Genomic DNA, 16275 nt, shown 5'->3' with positions numbered 1-16275 from the left:
GTCTGTGAGGGTATTTTTGGATTAGATTAACATCCAAATCACTAGAATGAATAAAGCATATTGCCCTCCCTAATGCAGGTGTGCTTCATCCAATCAGTTGAAGGCCTGAATAGAGCAAAAAGGCTGACCCTCCCCCAGGTAAGGGAGAATTCTTCTGCCTGAGTGCCTTTTGAAATGGCACATCAGATTTTCCCTGCCTTTGGATTCAAACTGAAACATTGGTTCTTCTTGGGTCTCAGAACTGCTGGCCTCCAGACGAACTAAACCATCAGCTCTACTGGGTCATCAGTTAGCTGACTTACTCTGGATATTTTTCGAATTGTTAGTCTTCATAATAAAATAAGCCAATTCCTCATAATCAATCAAGCAAGCAATTAATCTCTCTCTCTCTAAAAAAAATATATATACATATACATATATATACATATATACACATGTATATATGTATATATCTTATTGATCTTATCGGTTCTATTTCTCTGGAGAACCCTAACAAAATATGTTTCAAATAAATCAAGTATTACAGGGAAAGAAGATCTTTATCATTCATTCATTCAACAAATGTTTCTTAAAATATTCTACATATTTTCAGGCATCACTCCAGGTACTTAAAGAAATAAATATGAATTAAATACTATCCCTACCTTTGATGAATTCCAGGTTTAGTGCAAGTAACATATTTGACAACTTTATTGGAAAACCATTATTAAAAATGAAAATCAGTAAACATTTTGTTATGATATTAAGAATTAGAAAAATCTGGATCTGTTTTTCATATACCAACTCTGGATAAAATAAAAGAACTTTGAAATGTTGGTATATATATATACCATTCTTTTAATTAACAAAATTATATAACAATTACAGAGTTATACAATTATATACAGTTCAAAATATTTCATACTTCATTTCTGGGACCTTTAACTAAAGAGACTACCTACAAGAAAGAAGATAAAATTTTTAGTCTTCAAAAAGATACATATTCTAACCATTGCCATATGGAAACATTTGAATAATTTTACATGTCAGAGGAAGGTAATTCATTACAAACATAGTGTCAATGAAGAATTCCTAGTATAATTTAGAGAAGAGTTTGCATTTTCAGGATTTACTCCCAATATAAACTAGAATATAATAGCAATGGTCAAAGAACTTGATCTCAAAATAGCACCACAGAATAAAAAAGTGAGGCATTGTTTAGTTTCTGTGACCTTTGAATTAAGACTAAAAACATACAGCAGATAAAGGTAGCACTGTTGAAGACAGAGTTCTCACTATTATTGTTTGTATTTGGCTTGCTAATGAAATAGAAACATCATCTTTAGTGCGTAACAGTGATATATTAACATTAAAAATCTATATGATAATTGTTTCCAATATGATTCATATTATAAAGAACCCAATGTAGGAGTATATTTGTATATTATTAAAGATCTATGTCCCTCCCCACCCCCCAAGGTAGAAGTACTAAGTAAAGAAGACTATATGTGGAGGCCTTGAAATATAGGCATTCCTCAAATTCCTATTCTTGGTCCCTTCTCATTCAAGGCTCTTCTAAGGGCACCGTAGCTCCTGGAAGGGCCACTGGTACCATTGTAAAAACAATGTCACTCAGTTCTCCAATCTGCAGTTCCAACAATTCTGTGAGCTCTAGACATATGTGACCAACAACCTTAACACCACAAATATGCCATCTGCCTGCCAGGCACCTCAAACACATTATATTCCCAGACACTCAATTTTTTCCCCTCATTCTGTTCTTTACATAATATCAATTGGAGCAAAATTAAATAAAATAAACAAAATAAAATCTAAAAATAAAAAATTGGCCATTTTGTAATTTAATTCTGTTAACAATTTAGACCCTAGTCTAAAGTGTTTTAAGTAAAATATCAGTGATAAATATCTCATGAATATAATCATATTACTTCTTCACTAAGAGCCAAAATATACTGAGAGTAGCATGCTGCTTCTTCTGCACTTGTCGAAGAGAGCAATTTTTAATTTCTAGAACTGCCTGAAGCCATTTCCCCTGCAGATTAAATTTTAATCTCTATAGTTAATGGCATCTTCATCTACTCCACACAGCTATCCCAGGTAAGAAATCTCAAAATTATCTTTGACTACTACCTCTCCTCACCACTATCTCCCATCAAGTGGATATAAATTCTCATTCTTTCTGCCTCTAAAATATGTCTCAAGTTCACATCCCTTCATCTCCACTACTGATACCAGACCTCAGGTCTTGCTGTCTGTTTCTTCTCCACTCAGTACATACCTCAACCCGGGCGCGTGGGTGGCTCAGTTGGTTAAGCGACTGCCTTCGGCTCAGGTCATGATCCTGCAGTCCCAGGAGCGAGTCCCACATCGGGCTCCCTGCTCAGCAGGGAGTCTGCTTCTCCCTCTGACCCTCCTCCCTCTCATGCTCTCTGTCTCTCATTCTCTCTCTCGCAAAAAAAAAAATACATACCTCAACCCAAATTTCCTCCCTGTCCCACCCTGGAAAAAAAACAAAAAACAAAAAACAAAAAACCCCACCACTCTGATTATGCTTCTTCCTTGTTCAAACACCTTTAGTGGCTTTATTCACTTACAGAATAATGTCCAAACTCTTTAGGTTTAGGTTTGAGGCCTTTCCTGATACAATTCCAAGTTTCCTTCCTGGAAAAATTTTCAGTTGCCACTAGGGGTACTCAGGTACCCCTTTCTCTGGCCTCAGTGATCTGTATTTTGTTCTCTGCACAGGAGGGTCATTTTCACCCTCTCTTATCTTTGGCCATGCTCTTCTCTCTGCTTTGTACACCTCCCCTCCTGAACTCCCACTCATACTTTAGAGCCAATGTCAAAGATCCCTTATGCTGTGAAGCATGCCTACCCCCACTCCCACCCATCTTCCATCTCTAAATAGTAACACTTCCAACTTAACTGAACTAAAAGTTTTATAAAATATTTCCCCATGTATTATCTTCTCTTTTTTTTTTTTTTTTCGATTTTATTTATTTGAGAGAAAGAGAGTGAGCATGAGAGCACATGCATGAGGATGGGAGAGGGAGGAGCAGACTAAGAGAAGCAGACTCCCTACTGAGCAGAGAGGTCTACAAGGGCCTTGATCCTACCCTGGGATCATGATCTGGGCCAACTAAGCCACCCAGGTGCCGCATTATTTTCTTTGATTCTAACAACCCTATGTAACATATGAGGAGACTGAGTCTTATGGGAACTTAATCCCCCATAAGGAAGTGATAGCAATGAACTTGGGACTGGAATCCAATTCAGTCCTCATACTCCAAGACCCACCCTCTTTATATATTATATTCAGACGAACTAAACCATCAGTGCCCTAAGTACTGTAAAAGCAGTATGTTTTTTTCTGTACCGTTCCACTAAAACTCAGTGTTTTAAGGTTAGCTTTCTCCATAATTGCCTCTCCCTTTATTCCATATTCTTGGAGGGTAGGGTCTGACTCTTGTTATTTTAATGCCAGGACCTAGCTTTAGAATGACACACAAAAATAATATAATGAATAATAATTCACTCAATTAATAAGTTAAAGGATCTTAATTGCTAGAAGATTTTTATAATGATGGAATAAAAAATAGTTAAAAAAATACAGAAATTCCATCATAACACACACACACATATGCCCCTACCCATCTTAACCATGCATGTCCTAGAGAGAAACCACCTATCACCCTTTACTTCTATGCAAGGTTCTTAAAGGAGCAGAATGCACATGCTATTTTGCCAAATACAATGGAACCATTACAGACATCATCTTTTAACCATTTCTGCTGTGTCTGGAAGGGTCGAGCACTCACTCAATGTTAAGGCAGCCCTGATAACAGTCCTTTCCTAGGATCCCTTGACTTCTAAAACATGGATGCCACAGCATTTCTCTTGTCTTTTCGTCTTTACATTCTTTTGTTGGATAATCTCATATTCCCTAATCTACACATTTAACCCCAAGCACTCTCCTGAGTTTAAGACTGTAATAATCAGATGCCTATTCTTTCCAGGTACCTCATGCTAAATAGATCCCAAATGGAATTACCTTCCACCCACATCTACTCTTTGCCTCTAAATGACTGACACCACTTAACTGAAAGCAGAAAATCAAGCAAGATTCCTCACTCTTTATCCATATCCAATCAGGTATACTAACATTTTACTGTCTATACATATTTCTTTATTCAGCTCCCCTCTTTCCCATCCCTTCCTTCATTGTTATGGTTCAAGACCTTAAAACTTCTCCTCTGGATAACTCTGTAGCCTCCTAAATGGTCTTCCTGCCTGTATCTTCAACCTCCTTTAATTAGGTCTCTTCATTGCCTACATGCGGTCCATGAAATATTGCCTACATTTCTCCTCACTGGGAAAACAATGGACAAATGTGACCTTGTCAATCCTGTTCTTAAAATCTCTTAAATACTGAGAAGCAAACTAGCATAGTGGTTAACAGCACTGACTGGGTTTGAATCCCAGCTCTGCTAATTATTATGTAGCCTTGTGTGAGTTTCTTAATCACTCACTCCAGGCTCCAGTTTCCTCATCTGCAAGTGGGCTTAATGACAGTACCTACCTTGTAGAATAATCTGAGAATTAAATTAAATAACATTTATCTAAAATGTTTAGAATTCTGCCCGACCTATAGTAAGCCCTGCACAAATGTTTGGTATCAGTAATAATAATAATAATAATATTCAGTGGCTCAACATTCAGTTCTATGTGATGGTTTGGCCCACATCTAATCCCCCAAAGTCACTTATTACTATTGTCTACATTAAATTCCAGACTTTGGTGCTGAGAACCTCTTTATCACACTCTTTGAAACTCTTAATATCATTGCCTCCTTGCTTTTTCTCTAGAAGACTTTTCCTATTTTCCTTACCTGATACACTATATATATATATACTGTTATATATAATTTTGAGGCTATACTATACTCCAGGCCCTGGGCTATGCATATTATAGGCATTATAACATTTATTCCTCATAACATCTTTATAAAGTAGGTTCTGCAATAATACCTATTTTACAAAGGATGAAGCTGATTTATAAAAATGTAAAACAATTTGTTCAATTTACATCTAGTATGGGACAAAACTGTGACTGAAATCCACACCTGTTTGTCTCCAAAGCTCCATGCTCCTATTACACTGCACTGTGAAATTCCTGAAGGGAAAACATGATTTACACACCTTTCTATGGTCATTATCTAGCACACTTCCCAGAACATAACATTAAAAATACACACATACAGAGTTTATGTAACCCCTTGAACTGAAATCCATGATGTAGAATACTAAGAACTCCTAACCCATACCCATATTTTTTCTCCAAAATGTTTTGTTTTCCTACTTTTTATTCTCTTTACATCATAGAAAGTATATTTAAAAGATGAAAGAAACTTCTTAACTCATATCACCCAGGTATACAATAGGATGTTACTACTTGAGGGTGTGGATGATGTCTTAATGAAGGGTTATTCATCTTTTTATCACCATTTTCTAGTTCAGTGTCTGCTAGAGATTAGGTTACCAATAAATGTTTGCTGAATAATAAGTAAATGAATTCTACTCCTGGAAAAATGGAGTTGGAACATTTTTGGTGAGTCAGTTTATAATTATATACACTCCTGGATCAATGGCACAGACATTTGTAAACACTCCATAATTCAAAAAATATTTCAAGTTGGTTTTGGCATGCATTGTGAGTGTATTTTTGTAGCTGATTTGCTTTCTTGATTATGCTCTATTTTGGATAATGTTAAAGTGAATTTGTGTTCTGACATATTTTACTTCAGAATGGTTAAAATTTTCTGGTATTTAAAACAGAGTCCAACCAGAGCAAAATTGAATGAGGTAATGAAGGCTTACCTAGAATTTGACTGAGGTTACCTAACAGGAAAATACATCTTGGTTTATTCTTCAAATAGATTTCTCTTTTCAAAAGATCTTCACCATTGCTCCTCAAAACAATAATATAGGAATGAAATATCTATTTTTATACCACTTTTCAGTTATATCAATCAGAAGATTTTGGTCGCAACATAACAGAAAACCCAATCTAAATGGCTTATCTTATGTACTATTACCTCAATAACAAGAAGTCCTAAGATAGGGCTGGTCCTGGGTTCATTATTTTAGCAGTTCATCAAGGAGCCAGTAGCTTTTTATCATTCTGTTCTGCCAATCTCCACATTTTGGGTAACTCTCCTCATGAACACAAGACAGCTATAGTTGCTCCAGGCATCACCTCCACGTGCAGAAACTTCCACAGACAAAAAAGTGAATAGCTCTGTCCTGGATCTTATTTTAAGAACTAAGAAATTTCTCAGAAAGTCCCCAAGGGGATTCACCTTACTTTTCATTACTTAGAACTGGGTTATAAGCCATTTCCTAAAACAATCACTGGCAAAGAGATGAAATTACCATGCTTGTTTTACACTAATCTAAATTCATCCCCTTGGGATGAGGCCAACCTAATATGAAACACATGGCATAGCAGCACATCAACGTGTGGATACTTGAATAAAACTGTCATTCTATTAATAAGGAGGGAGGCAGGAGGAGAAGAAATGCATTCTGGTAGAAAACCAACAATGTCTCCCTAATAACTTTCTAAAGTCTGAAAGCATATTCAACTGAAGCAAAGCATCTCCTTAGTCAATGCCAAGAGTCGGTTTCCCCAAGGATAAAGGATATCATGATGCTCTTCACACTATACAATGAAGACTTTCCAATTATTTTTAAAAGGGAGAGGTGGGACGAGAATAAAAAACATAAAAAATAAAGCATTTTCTTCATTCATAGTAGTAGTTTAGCATATTGTGTGGGCCATCAACAATATCATTAATTTTTATATAGTTTTTCTTAGATTTTTATGGTATATGTGCACTTTATAGATTCATAAACAGTATCACTCCACAGTAGATTAATTTGACATAAAGAAAATGGCTGTAAATTTAACACATCAATGTAATTCAAAATATTATATTCTCCATTTCATAACAAAATCTCTTAGGATTCATGCTAACTAAACTTAGGTTTTCTTGACATCTTTAACTTAAAGCAGTACTGTACATGTATTTTAGCTAAACACTTATAAATTAGGCATCATTTAACTTATTTTTAAATGAGTACTTCTTTAGAATTGTAATATACCTTATATCCATAGCATGTTGGATCCAGTCCTCTCACCTTACTCTGAGACATTTAAATCAATGAAAATTAAAACCACTCTGTAAATATGTTATATTGATGATGAATAAGCATGCCTGTTGTCCCTCCCCATCTTTTGTTACCTTAACATTAGAGCGTTATCCTAGGCATTATGTAGTCCATCAGCTATTTGGCCATGCAAATAAAAATAATCAAATTTCATGGGGTGCCTGGGTGGCTCAGTCAGTTAAGCATCTGCCTATGGCTCAGGTCATGATTTCAGGGTCCTGGGATGGAGCCCCATGTCAGGCTCCCTGCTCAGCTGGGAGTCTCCTTCTCCCTCTCACTCTCCCTCTGTGCTTTCCCTTTCTCTCTCTCTCTCTCTAATAAATACATAAAATCTTTTTTTTAATTTAAAAATAAAATAAAAAAGTAATCAAATTCCAAACTCTTAAAATCTGACTTCTCATTATCACTTCTTAAGGACTAATATATATGAAACTTAGAAATCATCTGGGTACTTGATTTCGTTATGTCTTTATGGTCTCCCACTGTCAGAGCTAATAAGGGTTAAAAATACCAGTCACAGTTGAAAATTAATAGGTGGCTATGCAAGGTTTTCAGCTAGATTTATCACACATGGAATAATTTGATGTAACTCTTTCCCTAAAATAAGACTATATCCTCACATGCATAAATATCTTTCTGGGACTATTGATTTAAAAACTGGCATTAAACCTTAGTGTTTGAAAAATGTGTGTGTGCACCCACATGCCTGTGCGTATGTGTGTAATTCCCATGTATACAAAGAAACAAAATAAATCTGCTGTTCACTAGAGTGATCTCCCACACTAAAGAAAAGCACAGGCACTTTCAACTAAAGAGGAAAAGGAGATTCAGCTACAGATGTTTCAGAAGAAATACTAAGAAAGAAGGTTTTAATACTTTAACTGCCGACAGGTAAGAGCATCTTGATAACATTCTTGCTCTTCCAGAGGGGGATCAACTTCTTTCTATCTAGGCTCCAATCCTAACACCAACAAAATGGCCACCCCCTAAGTACCTGACTTGCTAGAAAGACAAGATTATATATAGTTATTCATTTTCAAGGTGCTTTTGGAAATAAGTCAGGACTTTTGGGTGGTTTTAGTTACCTTTTAAAAAGCCTAAATGCTGGTTACTTTTTAAAGAAATGTTGTGTAGTAAAGAGTTGCTTTAACATCTTTACAGCATAGACTGCAAAGAAAGGCAAACTGGGGTCAACTATGGACTGATCAGAAGGCTTCGCCGACGTAACACTGGACATTTCATATACCTGAAACTTGCTTATGCTTGCAATCTAGCTAATCAGATTTTTAAAAGTTTAGGTTATATTGCCAGATAAAATGTGGGTTTCAACAGCACTTGTTATCCTTCTTTCATGTATATTCCAGCTAAGTATAAACCTTCCTAGGCATAGCAATACAAAATACTGGGATAAGCAACACTGATCACCTATAAAAGGAAAAATAAATGTTAAAAAATATATTTTTTACACTTAACATTTTTACTCAGACAATCTCTATGATCTATGAAGTGACAATGTAAAGTGCAAACCACTTTTATGCTACTCATAATCCATGGCAACATAAATAATTCAACATTACATTTGGGAAACTCATGTTTTAAGAAATTTCTTCAAACACAATGAAATGTGAAAAATAGATAAGTAAAATATACTTTTTTAAATTAAATAAGTTTGCTTCTTCCTGCTCACTCCACAGAGTCACTTAATAAAGTTCATGGTTATTTAAAGAAAAATCTGATTTCATATGCACAAATTTCACTACAGGCAGTTAGGAGGTTTGAAAAAAATTCTTCCACAAATTTGTCATTAAAAAATCATTGTCTATAGAATATCTTTTATTTGAAGCTATAAAATTTTATTTTTTTTCTATCACCATTTTTGTTTTTGGCAATTATTGGATACATAATGAACTGCCATGGTTTTTACACTGATTTTTTTAAGTGAGCCAAAATAATAAAATGACATAAAATCTCACATGGATTCATATAACAATTACAAGAAATAATGTATTCCAAGATGGAGCAACCATATAATTATAAATTTTGAAATAAATCCGATCATTTATTTAAAATAGCTACTCATTAGCCTACTGGGTCTTTGAAAATCAAGACACTGCATGCATTTGAGTGAATATTCAGTCAGTTTTCAAAGAAGGAAATTTTTCTGTTTCTTCCAGACTATCCAAAACAGTCAATACCATATCCTACATTTAATACAAATTTTTAAAGTTTTTTAAAAATTTATATAATAATGGAATTTTTTAAAAAGAGTTGATAATGTGTCAATGAAATGCAATAATGGAATATTGGAATAATGGAATTATTAATTCTCTATGATGATGTGAGCATTTTACAACACTTTTTAGCAGATGTATGTCTTTTACTAATTGAATTCATTAGTTATGAATCTATTATTAAATTATCTATATGATATTAATTCAAATTTACTTTTATTAAAGGAAATATCACATTGGTCCTTACTGGAGGCAGAAGAGAGAGAGAGTTGGGAATGAAATGAAATAAATCATTTTTAAAAGGTCACAATACGAAAAAATTTGTAAGACCCTGTTCCATGTTTTTGTCATGTAAATAGCCAGATTGTAGCTAAGAAATTTTTTTTTTTAATTTAATATTAGACACTGGAGCTTCAAGTTAGAGGTTTCTATTGAATTCAAAGATAGGATTAATTCAACTAAAATTCTAAAATCATTGGGGGGCTGATGGTAGATATATTGTTGGTTGCTTCATCCTGGAAGTGTTACTATAGAGAATTTATATTAAACTACTGACGTTCTCACAAATGCAAAGTAAGCTCTTTGCTGAATTTTTATGCATTTTTATTATATATGGTGTACTGTGAACACTTATGAATTAAATCTTTTTTTTGTTTTATGAGGTACTTGATTTCTAGCTGAGAAGTAAAAGTTCATCCTAAAACATAATACTTGTGTCTAAAACAGTCACATGTAAAAAGTATAAATAAATTCCTAAACTTAAATTAGTGAATTCTAATAGGATTTCAATGCTTGTCAAGCCTAGAGTAAATGATTCAATATATTCACCAACTGCTTAAAAGAAAAGATATGGGTACAAAGGAAATAAACTACTGAATGAAAACAAACAATGGCTAAAATATGAAAATAAATATAAAACAGTAGTCTTTACACATAAAGGCAGCATCAGTTGGAGTTATTTTCAAAAGGTAAAAATATGTTCCATTCCACTTAATGGCATTACTCTTCACACTAATGTTTTACAAAGAAAAGAATTTATTTTACTCTACAGAAAAACCTCAAGAATACTACTTGAAAATTACTCATACTATTAATTAGTCAATCACTTCATATATTTCAGTTAGTTTTCAATAAAGAGTAAAATATCTTGAAAGTTAAAAACATTTCATATGTCACTAGCTCAAAATGACCAATGTCTGGAATAACATTTATTTGGAATACTATGTAATGCTTATTATCTGCCAGACACTATCTTATTTAAATACATAACTTATTTAATATTCTCAAGTTACTCTTAACCACTCCAGGCTAGATAACTTGCATATATAGCCCATAGTAAGTGGCATACTTGAGATTCAAACCCAAGTAGTGGTTAAATAACCACTATTCTATCCTACCTCTTGAGGGAAATGATTCAACCGGGGTCTGCTATGCATTTGAAAGCCATTGTTTATAAACTATAAGCATTCGGGGTTGTCAAATGTGAAAACTTTTTGCTAATTATGGGAGTGAATGTGTGAGTTTCAAGGAACTAAAAAGGAAAGTGAGCATAATAAATATGCCAAAAGATCACACAGTATAAATGTTAAGAGCTGAGATGGTGGCACTTAACTACTTCACCTGTGATTTCATCCTGAAATTACTCCCATTCAAAACACACACATAAAAAAGCAAACAGTCATATTTACCATTCAAGGTCATACCATTTAAATTACGTACATACACCAAAAACTACAGTAGTATCATCCATAAATAATGCTCAAAGATAATTGTCTCATTAACCTGGTTCCCAAACATTAAAGATGTTTTATTCTAAAATAATTAAGTGGTCAAATTGTTCTAACAATTTGATTGTTTATTGGTCAATAAAATTCACGTACCTTAAAATGGAGGCCAAGTCACCTTTACTGGAGAAAATTTGACATAATTTACTTTTACCTTTCCAAATAAAAAGCAGCACAGAGGTTTAACTGTATGATACTAGCCTGAAGTCAGTCGGGAAGAAAGCATGACTCTTAATAAATGTGGATCTGCTTTCCTTTGAAAGTAGCTTTGAAAGGAGCAATAGGAGGGAGAGCAATGTACATCTCTAGAGCTGAATTTCAAAGGCCTTATTTGGACCTTCTTCCACATGGGAAGAATTAGAAAACTTTTTGCCTTTTATTTTCCATTGTAAGATCCTAAATGGGCAAGTAAGTCCAGGCTATGTAGGTCTCCATGTGGGATTAGATGCAGTAGCAGCCATAGTGCGAGGAATGTAGGACACAATGGTCTATGTAACTGGCTGCTGTGAACTTTAGTGGCAAACTTTAAAAAAAGAAAGAAAGAAAGAAAGAAAAATCTTTACCACTTCAGCACAGATCTCAAAATCCCTTGAAGACACTTCCTTCAACTGGGTCTGCTGCATTAATGAGATCATGGAACAGAACTGCTAATTTAGAATTAAATGCTTTGGTGAGAAAAGCATTATAAACTAAAAAGCCAGAGTTTATAAAAAATAATTGGATGTGACAATAAGTGGTATTTTTCATATATGACCCACCATTGTGTGGATAAAGCAGCTTAAATTAAAAACGGAATCCCTTGAATTTAATTAAGTGGCTTTTAAAAATGGTTTTAAGGACATTTAAGTAATGTAGGAAAATTATGACACATTGACTTTGTCTAGTATGTCTTAAAATCCTACTAGTTCACTTCTTTTAAAATTATAATTTAAAATTATGACAGCTAAAAGAATTGTTAAATCACTGTGTTGTATACCTGAAGCTAATACAACACTGTATGTTAACTCTACTGGAATTAAAATACAAAACTTAATAAAATTTTTAAAAATTTTTAAAAAATAAATACAGTGCTGAAACAAAAAATAAATACAAGTAAAAATAAAATAAAATTGTTACAACTGTAATGTCAAATTAACCAAACAAGTAAATAAAAATTGAGTAAACTGTGCAATTTTATCTGGTGCAGTTTTTATCAATATTCTTGTTATTTAAAAATCTCCTTTTCTTTGGAAAATCTGCCTTAGTTTACCTGATTATATATGTAGCTTCTATATAATTCCCAGTGTTTAAATGAATATTCAGAAATCAATTATGTCATTCATATTTTAAAAATACAACTTCTGAACAAACCATGTTAAAGTTTTTCAACTATGCTAGTTTACTGACTCACTAGAAATAAAAATACTGAGCCAAGAGATTCTAAATATTTTTCCAGCAAGTAAAATCTGTAGTGAAACCCAAGACACAGAGGCACCATTATCTAACATTCTGAAAATTTCACTTTGCTTACAATGATAAATAAAATAAACCTATCTGTTGTTTGACAAGGGAAAGAATGATTTCAACAAGGGAATAGTTTATATGAATCACCATATTTAGAGAATATACAAGAAGATTAGATTTTCTACTACAGTTAAGCGAGCATTTTTTTTTTTCTTTTTTGATCAGTCAGGATGTGAATCAGGTTCCTGAGGGGGCTCTGTGAACATCATTACAAGCATCAATCATCAATGACCAAGTGAAGCCCAGAACTGAGAGTTAACAGAGAAAGAAAAGAGAATTTTCCCTAAATATATCACTTCATATTTGTATATTCCATGAGTTCTAAAATCAGTACTCTTTCAGATAAGATATTATAAAGAAGTTGGGTGATCAGAGACTACCTTGGATCAAATCATTGCAAGATTTAAATGACATCCAGTCCAGGCCCCATCTTACATAGAATTCACGACATCTGGTCATGTTTGCCTCTTCATAAAGACCCCAAATGATGGGGAGTTCATGAATTCACAATATAGCCCGCAGATTTTTGGAAAGTTATATAAGAAAGCTCATCATCATCATCATCATCTTCTTCTCGCTCTCTGTTTTAGAAAAGTCATCTTCTTAATGTAGGCAAAGATGCTTCATCCTTTAAAAATTTCTATAAGTTTACCTTAGTTTTGCCCTATGGAAGTTATCACAGGGTAGTCAAAATTCCTTTTCTTATTTGATAGCTTTTTCGTATTTAATGATAGCTTTCATGCCCTCACTTTTCCAAGTTAAGTCTTACTACTGGATTTTATGGAATATATCTATAATACCGAATAATCTTCCTTTCTTTCTTTTTTGGACACATTCTTGCTGCTAGAGTTACAGTTTGCCAGGATCCACCTCAAAATGCAGTGCTCAGAAAGAATACAACATTAAATCGTGGTCATCACTGCAAATTATACTAAGACAATCATCCCCTTCATTAGGATACTATCATTAGTCCAATTTAACAGCACATTAACTCTTGCTGCCACTTACCACTACAAATACCTAGCTTCTGCCAATAAAAGCATGGTCATTAATTGTGTGGTGGATTTCCTGGACTCAAAACTAGAACTTTACATTTGTAACTACTGCTGTAAGATAATATCATGACATTTAATAAGTTAACATGAATCCCTATATTTGAGCCTTCCTACCTAACTTATAAATCTTCAGTTCCATACAGTATTGAGCTATGTGGACCTACAAATCAATGTTTACGTTAGGCTATCTCAAGTCATCAGTTATCAATACTCAAGAATCCCCAATGAAAATGTTTTCTTGTATGGTAATTTACATTTAAGAAATTTTGCCGAGACTTCTTTTTCACTTGTTTACTTTTTAAACTGGTTTCCTAGAGAAGAACATCTCCCTAAGTGTTTCTTGATAGTTGGTCGTGCAGTAAGATTAAGTGGTTGTTCAAAATTCAGACAATGGCATGCTCAATTTTATCTTTGAGGCAGGACAAACGTAAAATCATCAACAAGAAACCTTTCTTTAGTCTGATACGAATTTGCATATATACATACACAGCGCACATGAAATGAGCTACAGTACATATACAAATCACATGAGGAAAACAGAGATAAGCTACTTTATTCTAGTTAAAGTTGTCCTCTTTCCAAGAAACTTTTATCTCCCTCTTCCCTCCTTCAGGACCTATTTTCCCTTCAGCAAAAACAGGGTTTAAATTAGAGTTCTGCAAGATCCCGGTCTCCCTAAGGCCCCATCACAGCCTTCAAGTGAGGCTCATCTAAGCCAGGTTGGAGCTGAGGGAGCCTGAGCTGTAACCCAGGGGCTTTTCCATCCAGCTCCTCCTCAGAAACACACCCCTCACATCGGAAGCCAAAAGAGAGTCCAACCACAGAGATCTTCCACTCAACAAGGGCAACCCCCGAGGAGCGAACACTCGGGTAACCATTTCTCTCCTCCCGACCCCCAGCACCAGAACCCGCTCCTAGTGCCGCGCCTTCTTCTCGAGCCTTCTCCCGCCGGCCAACTCGGGGTGAGCGCCCGGGTTAGTCAGTGCGCACGTGACGCGCGGTGCCCACATGACACGACCGAGGCGGGGGAGGGGGACAGAGGAGCGAAGCAGGGAAAAAGTTAAGGAAGACCCGTCAAAGCGCCCAAAGCCATCTGTCCCTTCCCTTCCTCCTCAACTAGTGGCTCCGGGAGGGATCCTTAGGGGATGGCTGCGGACCAAGGCGTCTCCGGTCCAGCTCCCCAAAAGGAGGGCGTAGTTCTCCGCGCGCCTCGCCACCCTCTGTTCCTCCCCACCCTGCTGGTGATGCCGCTGCACCCTCAAGTTGTTCCTTCCTCCCCTTTTCTCCCTCCCTCTTTCCTTGCTTCCTCCCTTCCCTAAAAGCTCTTCATCCACTGCGGGCTAAGCCACTGACGCACATTCAATTTGCCCCGGGAGCTGGCCCGCACCTCTGAGGTCACACAAGGCCAAACACCTTCCAAACTGGAGGGTCTAACTGCGCAAAGTTGCACGCCGCACCGCAGCCTGCCCCTCCCTTCCATTTAGCAGCCCCGTTCGGATCCCCTGCAAAGCTCACTTGCTTTGCCGGTACTCTCCCGACCTCACCCACCGTCGCGCCACACACCCCCTTCCACACGCGAGCCCACCCTTCCATTGCTCTGCGCTTCGAGCCGTCCAGCCGCCTGGCAAAGCACCCAGCAAGCCGCTGCGCTCACCTTGTTTGACACACTTGAGTCGGAGGGGGTCCTTGCAGTGTTTGATCACGGCCAGCACGTCCCTGATGGTGAGCCCCGCCACGGGGGTCTCGTTCACTTCCAGCAGCAGCTCCTCCGACACCAACTTGCTGCCGCTCTCATAGGCCACCTTGCCGGGCTTCACCTCCCCCAGGTAGGGGAACTGTCCGTTCTCGGCGCCCCCTTTCAGTTCAAAGCCCAGCTGGCCCTCCGGGTTCCTGCCAATGACACTCTCGTGGACTTTGCTAGTCCAGTGGCTTTTCTTTTTCAAGCTTTTGGACATGGCAGTGGGGTGAGTCGCCTCAGCTCCTGAGGGGTTCCTTTGGGGTAGGGGAGTTGGTGGTCAGAGAACGAGGATGGAGGAGCAAGGGGGCCAAGAGGTGAGAAGAGCAGACTTTGCCTTCCTCCCCCTTCTGTTCGGTGCTTTCCCTCTTCTTTGGATGGAGTGTGGATGATGAAGGGGGAGGATGAGAGGGACGGCTGGGCAGAGGTAGGAGAGCTTGGGTGAGGTTGTGCTGTCCCTTGAATGACACTCAAGGCTGTGGCCCCGCAGCAGAGGAGAGCTGTGGCGGCGGCGGCGGCGGCGGCGGCGGCGGCGGCAGCCTGAGCGAGCAGTAGCCGAGCTGGTGAGCGAGTGGGGTGGGGGTGGGGAAGGAGGGTAGGGATGCCGGGGGCCACCCCTGCGTGGTGCGAGTGGGAGCGCGCGCGCGCCTGGGTGTGTGTTGTTAGCTGATATCCATGGTAGCTGCAGTGGCAGCGGCGGGGTCCGTGTGTGTGTGTGAGTGTGTGTACTAGTTGTAC

At 36.9% G+C, this 16275-nt stretch overlaps 1 protein-coding gene across 5 annotated transcripts in view; it reads right to left on the bottom strand.

Moving 5' to 3' along the window:
* The window catches only part of MAGI2 (membrane associated guanylate kinase, WW and PDZ domain containing 2), a 1357869-nt gene extending 1341606 nt beyond the window's left edge, over positions 1-16263 (bottom strand). For 2 of the 5 annotated variants that reach the window (XM_054505318.2, XM_045864809.3), the window contains exon 1: positions 15457-16263. In XM_054505318.2, coding sequence (XP_054361293.1) covers positions 15457-15757 — 301 coding nt within the window. In that variant the 5' untranslated portion in view covers positions 15758-16263. The remainder of the gene's footprint in view (positions 1-15456) is intronic. The other 3 variants (XM_064575360.1, XM_064575359.1, XM_064575358.1) reach the window with 2 other exon arrangements.
* Positions 16264-16275: the final 12 nt, after the last annotated feature.

Source organism: Mirounga angustirostris, unplaced genomic scaffold (genome assembly GCF_029215605.1).
Source record: "Mirounga angustirostris isolate CCGP_5_RB_7025 unplaced genomic scaffold, mMirAng1.0.hap1 SCAF_12, whole genome shotgun sequence".
NCBI lineage: Eukaryota > Metazoa > Chordata > Mammalia > Carnivora > Phocidae > Mirounga > Mirounga angustirostris.
The sequence above is the reverse complement of the archived record's forward strand: the minus strand, read 5'-3'. Positions and strand labels throughout refer to the sequence as shown.